Source organism: Manis javanica, chromosome 3 (genome assembly GCF_040802235.1).
Source record: "Manis javanica isolate MJ-LG chromosome 3, MJ_LKY, whole genome shotgun sequence".
In the NCBI taxonomy this organism is placed as follows: domain Eukaryota; kingdom Metazoa; phylum Chordata; class Mammalia; order Pholidota; family Manidae; genus Manis; species Manis javanica.
Genome location: NC_133158.1, coordinates 51,446,610 through 51,467,235, shown reverse-complemented (window position 1 = coordinate 51,467,235; position 20,626 = coordinate 51,446,610). Strand labels below are relative to the sequence as shown.

The following is a 20,626-nucleotide window of genomic DNA, read 5'->3' as shown; positions in this document are numbered from 1 at the left end:
AAATTTTTATAGAAGAATTCCAACTTACTACAAATGCCTATGGAGTGCTAAAAATAAGTCAGCATTTGAAACCCCTAATGAGATAATGGCACTGATCATCAACAGATGCTAGAATCTTAGAAGGAGGATTAGTGGAGGAACTTTTTATTATTAAAAGAGTTGATTAGATGGTCATGATTTGAACAGCTGATACTTGGCTGTGATGTAAGCATGAACACACTAACCATGAGGTTATTTTTTGCCAAAGCAAATAAATAAAATTAAATGTGTTTCTTAAACAAGCTTCTACATTAAGCAGTTAAACACAAATGTGAAAGTTAGAGTGGCAAGTTAAGATACCATGAAGCCACATCAGGTGAATCCAGACTGTTAAACATTTTCCTGACAAATGGCCCAGCTTCTGAAATCATAAATGGAATTAAAAAGGGAGCGGAGTTGGGAGGGCTAAGAGACCGTTAATGAGTAAGAGAAGTTCAAGATACCTAACAAGCAAATGCAGTATGTGGGCCTTATTAAAGTTGGTTTAAAGCTTTAAAGAAATCAACTGTATAAAGATGTTTTTTGGGTAATAGAGAAATTTAAATGTGAACTGAGAATTAGATGATACTAAGGAATTGTTAATATTTAAATGTGATAATGGCTTCATGATTATGTAAAAATAAAAATGTCCTGGTGCAGAAGAGATGCATAAAAAGTATGTATGGGTGAAATGGCATGTGTCTTAGATTTGGGTTAAAGTATTCTAGGTTCACAAAAGAAGTGAGGAGGATGGAAGAAAAAGATGAACAAAATGTTCAATAAGCATTGAAGCTCGTTAATGAGTAGATGATGGTTTTACAGTTACCACTTTTTTGAGTAAGTTTAAAATTTTCCAAAATAGGTTTTTAAAAGATATCAATTATAACCCGGAAAAATACAGAAAAGGAGGGAAATATATCTGGAACCATATACTTGTCTGTTATCCTGATGAATACTTAAGGAAAAAGTAAAATGTACAAGCTTGAGATCACTTACATGGTGAGCAGTCGTTAAAAAAGGAAGTTCACATTTTCTTTGTAAAGGAGTAATAGATTGTTGAATGCGTGGTGTTCTTTTGACTAAATTTTAGGTTTTCCTTTTTAAAGGAAACAACACTCTGCAGAGAGATTTCACTGTTGGTGTGGATTTCATTATTTTTCTTAATCTTACTAAATTTTGGGGACATTAAAGTTTAATTGACAGTTGTCTTATATACTGGGGTGTATTGTCCATATCTTTTAAAATATTCCCTTTTTAATATTTTCTGGTAGCACAACAAATCAGAAACTCTGGGCTGTAGAACTTCAGAAGACCATCTCCAGAGACAACAAGTATGTGCTGCTGGCCTCTGAGCAGTTAGTGGGCGTCTGCCTGTTTGTTTTTATCAGGCCACAGCATGCTCCTTTCGTCAGGTCAGTAAAGAGTGCTATTATAAGGCTTTCTACCTTCACTTAACAAGAAAAAGGTCTAGGATGTTTGCTGCTTCAGAAACACTCACTCATGGGTCTTGTATTAAAATTTGTTTTTGTTTAGAGGGTCACTAAGTTTCACAACACTGTTTCACAACCTCACCCTTGAAGTGACACAATGTGTCATGTATTTATGTAGTACACATTCCTAATTTCTTGTGCACATGAAGCTTGAAATTTCAGGCCTTTGATTTAGAGTTCTCTGTTTTAAAGGGATGTTGCAGTTGATACTGTGAAGACTGGAATGGGAGGTGCAACTGGAAATAAGGGAGCAGTTGCAATACGAATGCTGTTCCATACAACAAGCCTTTGCTTTGTCTGTAGCCACTTTGCTGCAGGGCAATCTCAAGTCAAAGAAAGGAATGAAGATTTTATAGAAATAGCACGAAAATTGAGTTTTCCAATGGTAAGTTCTTGCTGCTTATTCTTGAAGATGAAGCTTTGAAACCTACTTCTATTTACCCCAAATTCTATATAGTTTTTGCGACTTTCAGATAGTTCCTAGAAACATCAACGATGTTCACCTAAATAGATATTTCATGTGTTGTGTTACTAGTATTGTGCTAAATAAATAGGGCCTGGCTGGCTTGGGGGAGGCAAGCATATCTGAAACAAAGGAATAGTTGTAAAACATGTTTTAAATTGTTTTGAATTTAAAATTCCATCTCCTTGCTTCCAGGGAAGGATGCTCTTTTCCCATGACTATGTATTTTGGTGTGGTGATTTCAACTATCGAATCGATCTTCCTAATGAAGAAGTTAAAGAACTCATAAGACAGCAAAATTGGGATTCTCTCATAGCAGGAGATCAACTTATCAATCAGAAAAATGCTGGACAGGTATATACATACTTGAGAAGACGGGAACCTTTGGCTATGAAACACATTTAATCATAGTGTTGCCTTTTAAAAAAAAATTTCTTAGAGTCTCTCTATACTTAATAAATATATAGCTATTGTATAACAGATACAGAATTACCTTTCCTTTAAAAAAAAAGGAAAGGAAAATCTATGTTAATTACCAGTAGGGAAAATATATTGTGTCTCTGTAAGATTCACTTTCAAGTAGAAAGAGGGGATTTTTGTCATTGCTATTTTTTCAGTAGTAGTGAATTTAGAATTTTAGTCTTTAGGGTTACTGTTTTTGGCTTTGAGATCCTGTCCTACTTTGCTTTATTTTTTCTTTTGTTTTTCATATCATCTGCCTTTTTAAAACTTTTGACCATAAAATTTTGGAGGAACTTTCTAATTTTTTTTTACTGTAATACATGATTGAGTCCAATTGATATGGTTGTCAGACTTACGTTCTAACACTTAGGGCCCCACTTAACTTAGGACTCAGTTCTGCATTTGAGAATAAGACATCAGACTATATGATTTCTAAAATCCTTTACTATTCTGTCCCTTATAGCTTAAAGGTCTGATGGAATTCCCTTATTCACATTTTTGTCATTTGTTTTATCAAAGATTGAATGTATACATGAAAAAGTCTTTGGTTATTTTTTCTTAAGCTTTGTTCCACTTAATTAGGAATCATTCCTAATTATGAGATGCATGCATATTTTGTGTGAAAGTCTCCACATAATAGATCATTAATGCATGGCTGCTGAATGAAAAATAATTTTCTTGCCTTTTTAAATAACTTTGTATATATTTTTATTTTAGATTTTTAGAGGATTTTTAGAAGGAAAAGTAACCTTTGCTCCAACATATAAGTATGATTTGTTTTCTGATGACTATGACACCAGTGAGAAGTGCCGCACCCCTGCATGGACAGATCGTGTCCTCTGGAGAAGAAGGAAATGGCCTTTTGATAGATCAGGTTGGGAAATGGACTTCATTGAAATGAGCTAGTGCAAAATTTATGAGGAAGAAGGGAATGATATAAATATCAAGGGAGGAGAGCTATTGTTTTCAGCAAAGGTTATCTAGACTAGAATAAATAATATTTAAATATAAAATATAAAACAGATTTTTAAAAACATTCTTACATTAATTCTTCAGTTTTTAAGTGACATAATTTCATATAAAGAGAAGCAAGAAAACATTTTATAAAATTTTCAGTTGAATGCTGATTAAGGTTTTTAACTTGAATAAAGTGGTTTGTAGATAGTATGAACTACTGCTTGTTTGTTGGATTATTTATAAAATACTCTTTGCTCACAGGCCTTTAAATAATCTCAGAAGTAAAGCATAAAATAACTCCACCCCAAATCTTTCCAGCTTAGAGGTGTCTAGACTTTCTGCCTGTTAACAAGTGTATCTGGCATCCCAGCCTTAGACTGTTATGGAAGGTAGTAAAGTGAAGATAGTTCCTTGCTCCCCATAATCTGTCACACTCACGTGGCTTCTTTTGTGTTCTGTTTTTTTCTGAGTGCAGCTGAAGATTTAGATCTTCTAAATGCTAGCTTTCAAGCTGGAAGCAAAATCCTCTACATGTGGACTCCTGGCACTTTGCTGCATTATGGTAGAGCTGAGCTGAAGACTTCTGACCATAGGTTTCAACAGTCTCAGTATTTCTAATGGTGCTTGAAATTTATTTGAAACATGCCATGTTTTAAACATTCTAACATGTCTCTTCCTTTATGTCTTAAGGCCTGTTGTTGCCCTGATTGATATAGATATATTTGAAGTTGAAGCTGAAGAGAGGCAAAACATTTATAAAGAAGTAATTGCAGTTCAGGGTCCACCAGATGGGACAGTGTTGGTCTCAATCAAAAGTTCTGTACCAGAAAATAATTTTTTTGATGATGCTTTGATTGATGAGCTTCTGCAGCAATTTACAAATTTTGGTGAAGTTATACTCATAAGGTGAGTAAAACATTTATTGTCCAATAGCAGCTCATGATTCCTAAGAAGTATTTTCTATGCTAGAAATTGCTTTTTGTAGTGTTTGAATAGTATATGAATATTTTTATTTCCAAACTGTAAGAAAATCATACTATAGAAACGTTACTCAAAAAGCTCATGGATTTTGAAACTGAACTCTCTATTTAGAAAGTTTAAAGTTGAGTAGTAAAACTTCCTATGAATAATTGATAATAAAGTATGCATATGTATAGATGTGATCTTTTAAGATTCCTATATGATAATAATATATAACAGAGCCTTATAGCAAGATGAAGCTGTGATTGCTATTCTTTTAAGGAGAGATAGGAGTAAAATATAATGACTTTTCCCCTTCAGTTTAAAAAATTTGATGTTTTAAGTTATTTTAAGTATGCTTAATTTACACCTAATAAGAAGTAGCACCACCAGTTTAACAGTCAGGAATCATCCATTCCAGTCTTGGTTTCTGTCACTGACTTAACCATCTGCCTTTTGCAGAACCAGATGCCTCTTTCTCAGTTAAAAAAAAGTGTTCTCTTCCAAGTGTACAGCAATTTTGAGAAGTTGAATTATGTGGGTATTTGAATTTCATAGGGAAGAGATACTATTTAATTTTTTTCATCTGCTGGGTTATGTGTTATATAGATATTTGATAGATAAATCTCTAAGGAAGAGCAGAGGAAAAATTGAAGAATCAATTCTTGCTTGTAATCTAGTTGGGAAGATTAGCATGTGTGTAATGGCTTCCTGAGGTTCTAAACAGAATAGTCCACAGAATGAAAAGTGTGGTTTCTGTAGAATGATAACAATGCATAAGAAAGCTAGACTCCTTTCACAAAGTACATGAGCAAATACAGAAGAAATTGTATTTATACTTGTCTCAAATTTTTTGACAAAGATCTACCCCAAAACTTTAAAATAAAACAAAAAATTTTGAAAATCCTAAGGCTCTAGGAAGAGAGTACATAGTAAAATTTCCCAAGTTTACACAGGATAGTAAGCCATGCCAAGTGCAGAAATGTCAGACCCCCCAAGAGCAAAACATGGACTGTGTGAGTGGGCAGCAAAGCAGATAAGCGTTTTTCTGACCAAATGTAAAATAGCATCCTGGGCTGGAGAGAATCCAATGTGTACACAGAGAAAAGACAATGTGGATACAGGAAAAGGACCTGTCTTTATAACCCAGTCTTGCAAGAACTTGGTGTTAAATTGGAGCCAAAAGATTGGAGCCAAAAGCTTTCCCCACAGTGTCTGTCATCATTAGACAAAGTATTGGTAAAAAAACAATACATTACCCTAACATTGTGAAACCACAGGTGCCTCCACACCTGGCATACAATTGTCGTTACACCTTCAGACAACCAAGTTAGACTAGAAAAAACATGATGAAGGTGAACAAGGAGAGACTACTGACACCAGTAAGGCTAAACTGATGATTACTTTTTGCTCTAGAATAAGACAGCCTAAAGGAGTAACTGAAGTCTGTAAACCCCTTTATATGTAAATAAGAGATGCCCTGGAAATGTAGGTGGGGCATATTTAGACACTTTTATTAATTGGGAGGTCTATAAAAAAAGTCTAGAAGCTACTACCCTAGTGAGTGAAAACAAGAAGAAAATACAGCTTCTAAAAGGACCTGTATAAATCCATGGATGTTAGAACCAGAATCTCTTCTAAAGAGTGTATAATGGGCACATTGCCAATTAAAGATAGGATCAGGAAATCAGCCCTGCTGTATGACTACAACTGCTTTGGTACCACTATCAAAGAACAAATACAGTAACCTTCCCTTATCCACGGTTTCACTTTCTGGGTTTCAGTTACCCATGCCAGTGTGGTCCAGAAGCAGATGATCCTCCTCCTGACACATATGGTCAGAAGGTCAATGGTAGTCTAATGCTGCATCATTTACCTCACTTTATCATCACAGAGGCATTTTATCATCTCACATCATGACAAGAAGAACGGTGATTACAATATAATAACATATTTTGAGAGAGTGAAAGACCACATTCACACAACTTTTATTAGAGTATAGTGTTGAAATTGTTCTATTTGATTATTAGTTATTGTTAATCACTGTACCTAATTTTCAAATTATATTTCATCTTAGGTGCATATGTACAGAAAAACATAGTATATATAGGGCTTGGTGTTACCTGCGGTTTCAGGCATCCACTGGGGGTCTTGGAACATACCCCTTGAATAAGGTGGGGGCTACTGTAAAGTTTGGGGTTGGGGTGTACAGAAGTAGCACAAGTGCAACGTTATAGTAGTGATTCTTTGGAGGAGAAATAGTCTCCATTGCCAAGTTTGGAAATGATACCCCTCATAGTATTTAGGTAGGAATGATGGGCCTGTGTCTTTCAAGTGATAGCATCCTACAACTCAGTAACTTTATGTCAAAGAAATTGAATCACACCTTGCTCATGTTTATTGTAGAAATCTGCTCCAGGCCTTGACTTAAACAGGATAAAGTACTTGTACATACTTTTGTTTTTGGCCTTTACCTCTTAATATCTGTAATCCGTACTTTTGAATCCTAGGTTAAGTGTGTTTGTGTGTGTGTGTGTGTGTGTGTGTACATTTTCCCTTCTCTCATCTTTGAAAAATCTGCAAGTATTGCTGGACTTGATTTATACAGTTGAGAGTAATTCAGAATTATTCCTGTGAAAAAGACTGATAACATTATAATCTGTTTTATTGTTTGCATGATAATATTATATATTAGTAATCATCTTTGGAACTTGTTCCAGTGTCCTTTTTATCTTTTCCTTTTGAGGGTAGCAAAGGCCATTGCAGTCCCAAGAAAGTAAATGGCTGTCAATGAATAAAGACAAAGACCATAAACTAAGCCTCCTTGGGGCCAGTTTATTTGATTAATTGATTAATTGATTGATTGATTGATTGATTGATTAAATGACAACTGCCTATATTTCTTGGTCAAAAGAATTTGCTTCGGGGGAAGTTATTGAGACAGTAAAAGTATGTAAAATACAGAGTGCTGGACAATGGGTCAGGAGAGTTGGATTCTAGCCCTTTAATAAAACTTACTCTCCTCCTAGTATCACTTTGAATAAGCAAGCCACTCTGGTCCTTTCTTATCTTGTCAGTGAAATGAAGGGTTGCATTCGAGATCACAAATGGAGGTCATAGTCCTATTTTTTTCTGGCAGATTGTTTTATTAGCACAGTATTTGGGAAGATTTTGAATTTGAGTGCTTTTGAGGGGAGGAATGCCCTCTCTAGGTCACTACTAGCCCTACTGCTCTCCCTCTGGTTTTACTTCCTGACACCTGTAGGCCCCTTGTTAATCAATCGTCATTAGACTAGTATTGGCTTCTTATATCTAAGGTGTTAATTATATTTTTATGTTTGTTTTTCTCTTTCTTGAAGATTTGTAGAAGATAAAATGTGGGTCACATTTTTGGAAGGAAGCTCTGCCTTGAGTGTTCTAGGCCTAAATGGTAAAGAGGTAAGGTAGCACTTGGTGGTTTTAAACCATTCTGAAATTAGGTGTTTGAAGATTATATTTTTGTAGATACAATCAAGAGAGTCTAAGTGTATTTCTAGTTCAGGAGGTAAAAATACCTTATTGTATGCTTTAATGTTTATTATTTAGATAGCTTACTGACCAACTTAGAGTTATTTTGGTCCTTCCTGGAGATATTAACCATTGATATAGACTAAGAAGAAAATATGATTATCACCTAATTTTATTTTTATTGTATTTTATTATATGGAAACTTTAAAATTTTAAATTGGGATAGATATTTGGGCTCATCTTTATGGAAAAGAGTTATAGCAAATGAAGAAAAAGCTTTATTTACATTAAAAACAAAGAAGGAAGATGCTCATTATTCTGAGGGACTTGTTTTATTGGCTTGGATGATGGTACCCAGGTATCTTTGTTAAGTGTAGGTGAAATATTTCCCATATAACAAATCCATCCCATTGAGGCATTGTAGAAACATCTAAGTAATAGAGATACTCACTCCTAGCCTGTGATTTGCAGTGTTACTGATGGGGGAAATTTACATCAGTAGTCTGGAATAGTTTTACTCCTATAAAGTGCTATGTCTATCAGTTTTTTCTGAATGCTTTTACACAGATCCTCAGTTTCTAAGTATATGGTTACTAGACAGGGTAGACTAAAATGCAGGCCTAATTTCTCCAACAGTGAGCAACTCATAAGGGATTCCTTGAGCTTCCTCTTCTGTCACAGTACTTCAGCTTCCTTGGAGAAAAAAATTTCCATGCATATGAAATTGCTTTATAGGGTTTTGTTTGTTTTCCCTGAATGTAATAACAATACTCTGAAACAAAAGTAGATGAAGAAATACAGAAAAGTATAAAGAAAGAAATAATAAAGACCATTTGTAATTCTACCATTACAAATTAATTTCTCTTAACCTTCATATGTGCATAAAACAAATGGGATTTTATATATATACACACTCATATAAACACAAATGGGATATACGTGATACCTAACATCCTAATTGATACTGGATAATTTTTAATGTTTAAACTATTTAAAAATTCAGTATATGTGAAACAATTAACTTGAATGGAGTTGAGCTAAATTAAGCCTGTACTATCACATAGTATAACTTTATTCTAAGATAATTTTCATGTCAATGAATTTTTATTTTATATCTTTAATTCAACTAGTTATTGGGTCGAACTGTAACTATTACTTTAAAAAGTCCAGACTGGATCAAAAACTTGGAAGAAGAAATGAGTTTAGAGAAAATTAGTATTCCACTGCCATCATCAACAAGTTCTACCCTACTTGGTGAAGATGCGGAAGTTGCAGCTGATTTCGATATGGAAGGTCTGTTGATTGACCATACTTACTTCTGTTCTTGTAGTAAAGGCTTCCTTCCCATCAGTAAAGTCTTAATGTCCAAGTTTACCCTTTTCTTTCTTCTGATAGCACACAGCACACAATTAGATTATGTTTTGCACTATATTGTGTTTATTTTGCTTGTACCTAGACTTCAAATGTATTTGCCATTCTGCCATTGAAAGGTTAAGACCTCTACAAATGTTAGTTATGTGTTTGTGTGATAACCACACAAATTGTTATTTTTGGTGTGCGGTTTGGTCCTACTAATTGCAGCTAAGGTAGGAAAGCAGAAGTTCAAGGTGTGTGTTCTAACAGCAGGAATGAGTTCAAGATAATTATTACAAAAGAGAGTATATTTCAATATAATGTAAAAAGATTCTCAAGGTGGCTAGGACACATGCATTTGAAACTGAACTCACCCATATTAATGTAAACATTTCAAATTTTTTGTTGGGACAGGTCTGTCTAGATGATAATTTGCTTAAATGTGATCAAGAAATGCATTTGCTTTCTAATTTTATATATTTTATATATTATTCTAGCATAGTTTACATTAAAATGCATATCTTAGCTTAATAATATAACGGTATATCATATTGTGATACCATGTGTATAGATAACACAGTTAAGATTGGAGCATCCTCACCAGATTATTGCTAGTTTTCACATTTCTCTGTTCATTTGATTATTTAGTCCATGCGTTGATACAATACCTTTGATGTACTGCTAGGTGCTGGATTTGACAGGTGTCATCATTGCTCTTCCAGAACTCAGAGTTTAGGGGGTCTTACACCCAAGTAAGCATGCAGCTATAATCAAGTGACATCACTGCAATAATGATGCTTCATGAGAGAGTTGTCTAACCTAGATTTGGGAAGTGTTTCCCAGAGAAACTGAAATTTAAGTTCAGAATCTGAAAACTGGGTTAGTATTAAATTATAGCAGGTAGAGACGGGTGAACCTGGAAGAAGGAATGTGCAAGAGCCTAAGGGGAGAAAAGGATCTGAGTTGATTATGCAAGTATTCATTTGAGAAGATTGACAAGGAAAAGGGATACAGAGGAGGAGCAGGTGTGGGATGGAAGATGAACTGGGTTTTCAACGTATTGAATTTGAGGTATCTGTAGAGTCTGTTGGGCCCAGATGTAGGCTCTGGGAATGTGGGTCTGGTATTCAATATAGAACCCTGGGCTTACCAGGCACCTCTAATCACAGTAATAAATGGCATTCATTAGCTTGGCCAGACGATTATTTAGAGATGAGAGAGAACTGGTCCTGGGATCAAAGTGAAAAACCCACACCTTAAAGATAGGTAGAAGAAGGCTGCCTATAAAAGGAAAATGAGAAGAAATAACTAGAAATGTCAAAGAGCCAAGAGATGATAGTGGCTTAAATATCAAGGAAAGAAATGGTAACAAGGAAGTAGTCAGTGGAGTCCTGTGTCACAGAGATGAGAAATGAGGACCACAACTTCCCCACTGGATATAATAACAGGGAAGGAGGCTGTTGGTGACATCCATGAGAGTAATTTCAGTGGAGTGATTAAGCCAGATGGTGGTAAATTGAGGTGTGGATAGAAGGTGGAGAGAGTGTCTACAGACCTCCCTTGAAGGGAGTTTGGCTAACATGGGAGTACAGGGAGAGAAGAAGGCAGCTGCACCAGGGAGGATCCAAGGAATGTTGTTTTGAAATGCAAGAGGCTTAAGAATGCTTGTTGCTCCAGAAGGGCTGATGATATTGGGGAAGGGCAGGGCTGAGTAAGTGATAGAGCAGAGTCACTGGGAAAACAGGGCCGGTGGAACGCCATTTGTTCTATCCATAAATGAGTGTCAGCCATGTGAGTAGACTCCAGCTTGGGAGCAAGTTTTTGAAGGGGGACTCCCATCCTGAGACTTCTCTTTTCTCTGTGAAGTTTTTCTGCCAAAATATAGCACCCACAGTATCAGGAGACTTAAAGCTCCAGAGGAGTAAGGAGGAGAGCCAATCAGGAGATTGTGTAACTGCCAGGCAGCTTTGGGAGCCCATGAGGCTGAAAGTCACAAATTTAACGTGACTGCAATCGTCAGGACCAGGTGGTTTTCTCAAGCAGCAGCCCTCTGCAGCCCAAGTGCTGTTGTGGATAGCTTAACCGGTGAATTGATGCAGGCGTGATGAGAACAGTGCAGTAGGGAATAGCTGAGGTGCAGAACCATAGAATCTGAAGACAGATACAGAGACGCGAAGTCAGGCAGGGGCTGAAAGTAGAGGGCTCAAAGGCTGGGATCCTAATGAAAATGGAAGAGGAAAGAGTAACTAAGGCTGGGAGGTAGTGGTCAGAATGAAGCGTTGGGAGTATTGTTTCAAAGGCAGAGCCGTTCTGAGTGGAGGAGAGTGTCTGTAGGCATAAGACCAAGTCCACTAGGGTTGCCCATGTGGACTTTGATGTCACCCAGAAAGATGGTAGGACCCATATCTTGCCCTCTGCTTAGTGCTTGGTGAATGGATTCAAGTGACAGAAGAATGGAGACAAGAGATTCTGACAGTGGGGATATGGAGGGTGTTATGTAAATTCCTGATGGTGCAGCCTCGAAGAAATAGGCCTTTTTGTTCAAGACTGGAAGATTAATGTTCTGTATTTGGAATTTGGTTGCAAGGGCACCCTGTCCCCATTTCCCAACCCTGAGGAAAGGGGAAATAAGGAGATCTCAGAAGAGAACCAATCCTCCCTGTTCAATTAGAGCAAAGAAGGTCTGTGTTGAGTGGAGGACCACTGGGAAAGAAGGAGTGAGGAGACTTTCAGGGAAGGTGTGTGGTTGTCAGAGCCTGTCTGCTGTATGGCCAGCCCTGAGTTGAGGCAGGAGGGGCAGTTCCATAGAGCAGGTAGGCAGGTAACTTTCAAGTTAGCCAACAGTGAGGTAGCTGCTCGGTGGAATTTTGAAAACTGTCCAGTCAACCTAACTCCAGGTGTTAAGTCACCACTAGTATCCTGTTGCTCTGAGATAATAGACTATTTTAATTAAATTTGCTGTAAGAGCATTTATACTAATTCTAGTTTTATACATATAAACTTTGTTTACATGATTAATCCATGCATGTTGATTATGTCATGTTAACATGTGTATTTTGTATTTAAAACCTAGATTGGTGGAAAAAAAATCTCTGAGGAAGTTGAAATGGTGGTAACCTTGACAACCTTGCATTTCTTTAGGTGACATTGATGACTATAGTGCTGAAGTAGAGGAAATTCTGCCTCAGCATCTCCAGCCATCTTCAAGTTCTGGCCTTGGCACGTCGCCGAGCTCTTCACCCCGGACCAGTCCCTGCCAGTCACCTACAATATCAGAGGGGCCTGTACCTTCCTTTCCCATAAGACCAAGTCGAGCCCCATCAAGAACTCCTGCGCACCCAGATCCACAAAGTGCGTATTTTATTTAAAGTTTTGTGTAACTTTCCCGAGCTGGTATGTTTGATTTTAGATGGTCAATCTCTGATGCCTTTGGATCTGTACCACATTTTCTGTGCATCCAAAGGAGACTTTGTAGATGGTTTAAGGCCTAAATGGAAAGGAAGCTCATTGTCACTGTCACTAGATGAGATTTTTCTTCATCCTTTTTCTGTGTGGTCATGTTTGTCTGTGTCTTATAATTGGTGATGTTCTAGTGTAGTAAGCACCCATAACTCTTCAGACTTAATTGTATATCTGTATATTACCTCTGTTTTAGTATGAGGCGAGAAGAAACAAAACATATTTTTAAAAATTCAAATTTGTAGTCATTACTCCTTCAGAGATCAAATACTTGTCTCCTCTAGAAGTTGTTAAATTAAATGATTAAGTCACTGTTCCATGCTAACTGACGTCTTCAGAAAATATCTTCCATTTCATAAAATTCTCTAATTCTCCTATACTGCTCTTGGAAAACTAGCTTCATTAACTAAATTCAAAATAAAGCTGAGATAGAAAATAAGAGACTCCCAGCAGACTGCTGTTGACTCACCTCAAACAATACTCTGTGCCATTTTGATAGGGCCACCTGGTAAATCGGTTTTCAGCACCTGGGGAGCCCATTCAGAGCTAGTATGATTGCGGCCGTGGTACCAGAGGGTAGTTTAATGGCAGAACTGCTTATGTCATTGATAATAAAAATGAGTGCCAGTACACTATAGTATGATATTATATACTGATTTACTGGGTGGCCCTATCAAGATGGCACAAAGTATTGTTTGAGGTGAGTCAACAGCAGTCTGCTGGGAGTCTCTTCTTTTCTCTCTATCTTAGCTTTATCTTGAATAGTACAAATTTTGAAAATTAGCAAAATAGACTTTATCATACATACATAGGTGGTAGCATATGTTTGTACTCATACCCACCTAGAACCTGATCTTCTCACCTAATGGACTTTCTTAGTTGACACTGTGCCAGCAACACAACAGCAAAAGGACTCTCCCCAGGGATTAGAGCCTAGGCGGCCACCGCCTCCCCGCCCCGGCGCTCCCCCTGCGCGTCCAGCTCCCCCACAGAGACCACCGCCCCCTTCAGGTAACTCCCTTTTATTTCCATTTCTGCTACAGTTAAACTTCTCCTCTGCTCCATTTAAAACTGTTTTGCATGTTTTCAAACCTCTAGCTTCTAGGTTTTATTATTTCCCTATCATTTTTGCTACCTCTTCAGCTTTTCTCTAAAGAACATGGTAGGTGTGGTGGAACAGGTGAAAGATTGTTTCCCGACTAGGTCTTTGTACTGTGTCTTCATAGCTATCTGAATAAGCAAGAAGTGTTTGCTTTGTTTTTGTTCATTTGGTGTAGTTGCACTAATTTCTGTACAATGTAAAATTAGAACTGAAGAGCATGCATACACTTGCTGTAAAGTTTTATATATTTGTTTAAATTTTTTTTAAAACTATGTTGTTGTTACTTAAATTCTTAGAAGTGTTTGCATTAAATAATAGCTTTTTTGTAGTGCCAAGATACTAATAATGTAGTTCCTACATGATATTTGACATCATGAATACTATTATGAGTCTTTGACATTTCAATTTTTATTTAATGTCATTTCCTTTCTGCTGCATATTTTCTTATGAACTATAAGGGGCTAGGAGTCCTGCACCTGCTAGAAAAGAATTTGGAGGTAACAGTTTATATTTGTTACTATGTATGCATCTTGGTTCATTAATGTTTGGGAGTTTGACCCCTATAATTGAAAAACATTTTAGGTTTGTTTGCTAAAAATTGGAATGAATGACATTGATACTGTCCACTATATTCCTGTTAAGTAAAAGATTAGAGCTTAGTTTTATTAGTGAATAGAACTAATAAGGGCTTCCATTTTCTAGGTAGACATTGTTGAGTATTCATCAAAGTCTGATACACTTTTTCTAAATACAGTCAGTTTAATTATAAAGATGTAATTCCCAGAAGTCATATTTTTTTAAAAGGGACTCGGGTACAGTAATAAAGACGATTTCCCAAGTATTTGATTAGCGGTGCTCTAGTACATTACTTTTCTTAGTAGCTCAGCAAATCTGGTGATTAGCAAAATATCCTAGAAGTGCAATTTAAAGTTATAATAATTATCTGAAATACAGCTTTCATTTTGCATGGCTTTATCATAACTTCTCATAAAACTCATACCTCATTTTTTTTAATGTAAGAATAATTTTATTTCTCAGTAAGGAAAGTTTTATTAACAAATGGATGGTTTTTTGTTTATAAAGTGTAGTTTATTTGGTTTACATGAGAGCTCATGATCCTCAGTTGGAAGTATACATTTACTACTATTCTAATTCTCATGAAAGGATGAGGCAAGTTCTCACCATTCCACACACTGGATTTTATAAATCTAGTTTTAGTATTATTAAGCCTTACTGTACATGTGTGGTTAGTCTTTTTCTGTTCTTGCTACCTAATGTGAGTGCTGACCAGTTCCTGTGTTACTACAGATTGACTCTGCTTCTGTGTAGATTTTAATGATGTGTATAATAAGGATAGCTCAGTTATGTCAGCATTACAGCTTCTGCTAAATACTACTAGATGATCATTTTTCCATTGACTTACAGAAAACATTAATTTTTTCCATTGCAAACTCCTGCTATTTATATTTTCATGATAAATTCTATTTATCTTCTTTAATTAGAAAACAGCTATAGAAAATAAATGTTTATGAATTTGTTAAAAGTTTAATCAATTCAGTGACTCATTTAGAGAATTCTTTACATTCATAATTCTTTTATGGGCAGAAGTTTAAAATGAAATTGAAACTTTGTAATTTTTTCCCTTCCTGATTGTCAAATAGTAAAGCTTCTATTAATGATTTAACTGATTTATTAATGATTTGAGTAACTGAATATAATGAGATGATCATAAAGCAAAGGCTTTCATTAAACAAATTTTTTAATTCCTTACTACTAGTAATCTCAAATATAAAAAGAAACCTCCATCCTCTTTCTACTTTTCTGTTTGAGGAAAGGGAGGATTCAGCTGGGCTAGGCACCTTAAGTCACTTTGGTTTGTATTGATATTGTTGAAGAAATTTAAAGCAGTAGAGAACCTTTTTGCAAAAGTAAGTTTACTGCAGAAATTGTTTTGTGTACCTGCCTTTCATTATGTGCAGGTACACAAAATACCTGAATGAAATACAGCTTCTCTTCTTTCTCTAGAAAGGTATTGGAGCCCCTCCCAGTCCTGGGTAGCTGGGCAAGAGAAATGAGTTTCTCATTTTCTTTCTAAATGTCAGCCCCTGCAGTGTTTAAAGGCACACTAAATCTCTACTTAGTTCAACTAGAAGTGTCCACTCCCCATCCCATGTATATCTTATAACCTTGTATTTTCTCTCTTTTCATTTTATGTTGTGTACAGTTTCTAATGGATATCCATTTCCTTGAAATTCTTATGTTGTTTTGCGTTCTGTTTTGTATATATTTTATACAGACTCAGGATGTGAAATTACTGTACAATGTTAATTTTAAAAAGAATGCCTTCAAGTCTTTTCATATAAGTCAAATATGGAAATGTCCTCTACTACCTCTGAACTTTTAAAAATTAATAATTATAATTAAACCCTATTAATTCAGGTCCAAGAATATATTTTGTGGGTGACTTCAGGTAACATAAATGTTTTTGTGTATAATGATACTGAACTAAATTTGCTTAAAAGACCATTAAGACTGGAAGCCATTCAGTAAGATTATAGTTACTAAAGGGCTGATGTTTTCACATAATTGCACTTGAATTTCCTTTCAAAAAGAGTAAATTGTAGATGCCCCCATTTTGGTCCCACCTACTTTTTGTCTCTAAAAGTAATTTATTTCATTTTTTCCTTCCTACCTTTCTAATGAGTTTGAACACATTTTTAACACTGTTTTCCGTAAGGCAGATACTTAGTAGAGGTGCTGGTCTCCTACCTTGATTGTAGGATTTTGTTACAGAATGCAAAAGATCTCACTGGGGAGGATGGATGGGAAGGGAGGGATAAGGCTGGGGGAAAAAGAAAGGGGGCCTTACAATTAGCATGTATAATGTGTGGGGGTGCATAGGGAGGGATGTGCAGCACAGAGAAGACAAGTAGTGATTCTACAGCATCTTACTATGCTGATGGACAGTGACTGTAATGAGGTTTGTGGAGGGGACTTGGTGAAGGGGGGAGTCTAGTAAACATAATGTTCTTCATGTAATTGTAGATTAATGATAACAAAATGAATTTTTTTTAAAGTATAAAAAAAAAAAGAAAGAAATGCAAAAGATCTCATCACAAGATTACATTATCCATAATGGCATTGACAGTATGAAGCCCTAAAACACTGTTGTTATATGCCCTTGTGTAACTTGGAAAATGCAGTTCTATTTCTCAGGAGCTATTTGTCTGCTAAGTTCTGAGAAGCAGTAGTACCACCTCTTGTCACCATTCACACAAGCTGACCATGTGTTTTCAGGGTCATAGGAGAGAACTCTGTTGGGAAAGTTACCTTAATAGTGATGCCATGACTGAGGCATCAGGCTGAGGGCTTAGCTGTCTCCCATAGATGTCACTATAAGTATTCTGATTTTCCCTCTTGTGGTATATTTCATTCAGGACTGATAACACCCTCATCATTATCTAAGGCAAAGTACTTCTGTTACCATCTCATGCTGTGTTTCTGCTGCTAATAAAACATCAGCCAGCTGATGTTATGCAGGGTTGCTTTTTTGTTTACTTATGACTAATTTTTTTTCCTTCCTGCTTCAAAGCACCGAAAAGCCCTGGAACAACACGGAAAGATAATATAGGTAAAAACACTTGAATTTAGCTATTAACCTTAAACCTGGGCCATGAGTAACACTTGGGATATAAGTACATGGTTTCTTATTTCTTTCTTTAATAAGTTAAATGTATGGTGTGCTGTCTTATTCCAGGACGCAGTCAGCCTTCAGCTCAGGCAGGACCCACAGGCCCAGGACCTGCTGGATACAGTGCAGCCAAACCAGTAGGTGACACCTAGCTTGGCAGCCTGGCAAGAGGTCAGGTTCTAGGTTCCAAGTTGCTACTAGACAGATGGTTATCTTGGAAAATCATGTGACCCATAGAGGCCCCCATTCCCTTATCTCTAAAATGAGAGAATTGCGCTTGATGATCTCCAAGGTGCCTTTCAATAAATGCTAACATTTTTTAACATATTCTTCAAAAATAACTAAGTATGCTTCATTACTTGAGTAAAAGTGATACACTTTAATTATGATCACTAAATATCTTAGAATCTCTAAGTCTGTGAAGGGATGACATTTGTATAACCTGTTATCATATTATCTGAGTAATGTGGATATAAAGTCATCCTTCAGTAAGAAGGATTTAAAAAGATTTCAGGAAGAAAATTTATGATGGGCTCTGTATACTAAAACTAGTTCTAATGGTATTAAAAGTAGGAGAGCAGCTAGTGTAGTTTAATATAATACTGGTAGTTTCTATATGTTTATCATATGTTCTCTTATGTAGATAATTGTTCTGTTATTCACCCAAATGAAAATTTTCTTTGGGATATAACAAGTAATTTTTAAAAAAGAAAGAAAATGGAAACCGGTAGTTAGTGACTTGGGCTAATCTAGTGGAGCCTAGGACTGCTGGGAGGCGCCCAGTTGAGGAGTGGAAACTGGGAACTATAATTATCATGGGAAATTTAAATTGTGAGACATTAAGAAACTACTAATGAAGCTACTTCTAATATCTAATAAGAAATTATCACAAAATTTCTAGATATAAATTTTTTCTGTTGTAGCTGTCTATGTAACATCATTCTAAATGTCCTTTACTGTTTTCAGTGTTACACTCTGAATTAAAATGTCCATGGAATGTACCTTTAAATTATTTATTTCTCACTCTGCTTTTTTCAAAAAAAGGAAAATTTCTATTCACTGATTCATGCACTACTTCCCACACAGTTTAGTTTATTCTATTTAATACTTTAAGAATAGGGAAAACAAGTGAAGATTTTGTGAGATTACATTCATAACTTTTGCTTAAAGTAAGAAGTATTGGAGGCTTAGAGCCTTGAGCAAACTTATGAAAATAGAAAATATATTTTTCATCAGTGTGTTGTTCATGTATTTAATTTAGCATGTTGAGGTAGTCACTCAGTTTTTACTTAGGTGTTTAAAAAAAAAATTCAGTATGGTTTTCCTTAAGCCTTGTAGGGCCCTGCAGCTCGTCAGAACTTTGGACCCTGGCTTTATTTTCTAGCTTTGTGGCCTTGGGAAAGTTGTGTACATCTTCATCTTAATTTATAATAAAGATGATAAAATAATAGCTATGGATATTTGAAGGATATTTTGAAGATGAAATGGAAATGCCTTTATAGTGCTTAATTATGCCTGGTACACAGTAAACAGTAAAAAATAAAAAGGAAGACTTGAAGCCTTAGGACTAAATGACTACAGAGAGAAATTAAAATGTCAAGATGGGAGATAATACCGGAAGGGAGATTGAGATGCAAAAGCAAGTATTTCACAAACTCTTCATCTGTTGAAAATAAGTAAATGTCTCAAATGTTCTCTTCCTCATTTTCAGGCTATTCCACCCCGTGCTGGAGTAATCAGTGCCCCACAGAGCCAGGCTCGGGCATCTGCTGGAAGACTGACTCCTGAAGGCCAAAGCAAACCCCCAGAAGTACTGAAAGGTAGATGCCACCATGTTCAGAGATACCAGCTTTGTTCTGTTCTCTTTCCTCTCACTTTGTCTTTGCCTTTTCGTTTCTGTCGTCTCTCACCTGCCACAGCTGGATACAAACACGGATAGCCTACCTTCTTTATCCATAAGAAACGAGGCTACTTGGTGGTAGGGGTGGGGGGACCAGAATCTCCTATTGTTTCACTAAAGGAAGGACAAAACATGGTTTTTCTAGAAAACACCTAACCTCTGAACATTAATTTTTTAGGTCCAGCTCTTCTTCCTGAACCCCTGAAACCTCAGGCTGCCCTTCCTGCGCAGCCTTCTCCACTCTCACCACTTCAAAAGATGCAGGAGCCTCTTGTCCCTGTGGCAGCACTTACACCCCAGTCCGCCCCCCAGCCACCACCTCGGAGCAGGTCGTCCCACACCTTGCCTCCAGAACCTCCATCACAACCGCAGGTAAGCCCCACTGGCAAAAATGTCAAAGATGCCTTTGGAATAGCCTTGAACATACTTTTTAAATTATTAGCTTTTATAAGAAATAAATACAAAATTCAATTTTCTTTTTATTTTTGCCTTTTGGTAGTAATAGTATATTGAAATATGACTTCAACAAAATGAGTGTCATTTGGCATCTCAAACTAGTCACATAACAAATGCACGGTTTAGCTGTTTGAGGGTTTGGTTTTTTTGTTTTTGTTTTTCTCTTGCTTAGGATTCTTTATGGAATCCCCAACTGATTCCCAGTGTGTATTACCTTGTTGGTATTTCTGACTGGGTTTTTAGTTAATGAATTGGGATGAACAATAATAGTTTGTGTTTCTTATTGTTCACAGCTAATATATTAGTTTTGGCTTTCATTTCTTAGAGAGGCAGGCAGTCAGACCAATCCCTGACCATTGGCACTGTGGTCAATTTCCAGTAATCAGAGAATAAATGCTTTTGTTCCTCCAGATGCACATAGTAGTTCTTTTCTGTTGTGGAGCTGGCACTGGGGTTCCTCAGTTATTTCAAACAGTTTCAGTCATTATTGGATCAGTTGAGATGGTTTGGGCATGCAGCAGCAGGCTTATTCGCCAAATAAATAAAACCACCAAAATAATGGCACCTCACTGGTGTCACACAGACAACAGTGCCATTGCCTTAGTGGGTGAAAATCGTAGGATCATAGGGACTTTTGTTATGCCAGAGTGTTCTCACATTGAAAAGATTTCTGGTGCATATACCAAATTATTTTAATAATAGAATAAGCAGGCAAGTTAAATTGTTTTTGTTTGGATGCTATTTTACTTCGTTTTGTTGTATACATTTCAGTAAAATTGTTAAAATTTGTTAACTAAGTACACTTTTG

At 36.3% G+C, this 20,626-nt stretch overlaps 1 protein-coding gene across 9 annotated transcripts in view; it reads left to right on the top strand.

Annotated features, from left to right (window-relative positions):
- Window positions 1-20,626, top strand: part of SYNJ1 (synaptojanin 1) — a 70,754-nt gene that overhangs the window by 42,676 nt on the left and 7,452 nt on the right. For 6 of the 9 annotated variants that reach the window (XM_073231419.1, XM_017641912.3, XM_017641906.3 and 3 more), the window contains 15 exons: window positions 1,290-1,430; window positions 1,701-1,893; window positions 2,167-2,325; window positions 3,151-3,307; window positions 3,866-3,983; window positions 4,081-4,296; window positions 7,710-7,788; window positions 8,988-9,150; window positions 12,352-12,561; window positions 13,549-13,680; window positions 14,230-14,268; window positions 17,364-17,402; window positions 17,529-17,599; window positions 19,174-19,282; window positions 19,541-19,734. In XM_073231419.1, the coding sequence (XP_073087520.1) occupies window positions 1,290-1,430; window positions 1,701-1,893; window positions 2,167-2,325; window positions 3,151-3,307; window positions 3,866-3,983; window positions 4,081-4,296; window positions 7,710-7,788; window positions 8,988-9,150; window positions 12,352-12,561; window positions 13,549-13,680; window positions 14,230-14,268; window positions 17,364-17,402; window positions 17,529-17,599; window positions 19,174-19,282; window positions 19,541-19,734 (2,020 nt within the window). The remainder of the gene's footprint in view (window positions 1-1,289; window positions 1,431-1,700; window positions 1,894-2,166; window positions 2,326-3,150; window positions 3,308-3,865; window positions 3,984-4,080; window positions 4,297-7,709; window positions 7,789-8,987; window positions 9,151-12,351; window positions 12,562-13,548; window positions 13,681-14,229; window positions 14,269-17,363; window positions 17,403-17,528; window positions 17,600-19,173; window positions 19,283-19,540; window positions 19,735-20,626) is intronic. The other 3 variants (XM_017641907.3, XM_073231418.1, XM_017641913.3) reach the window with 1 other exon arrangement.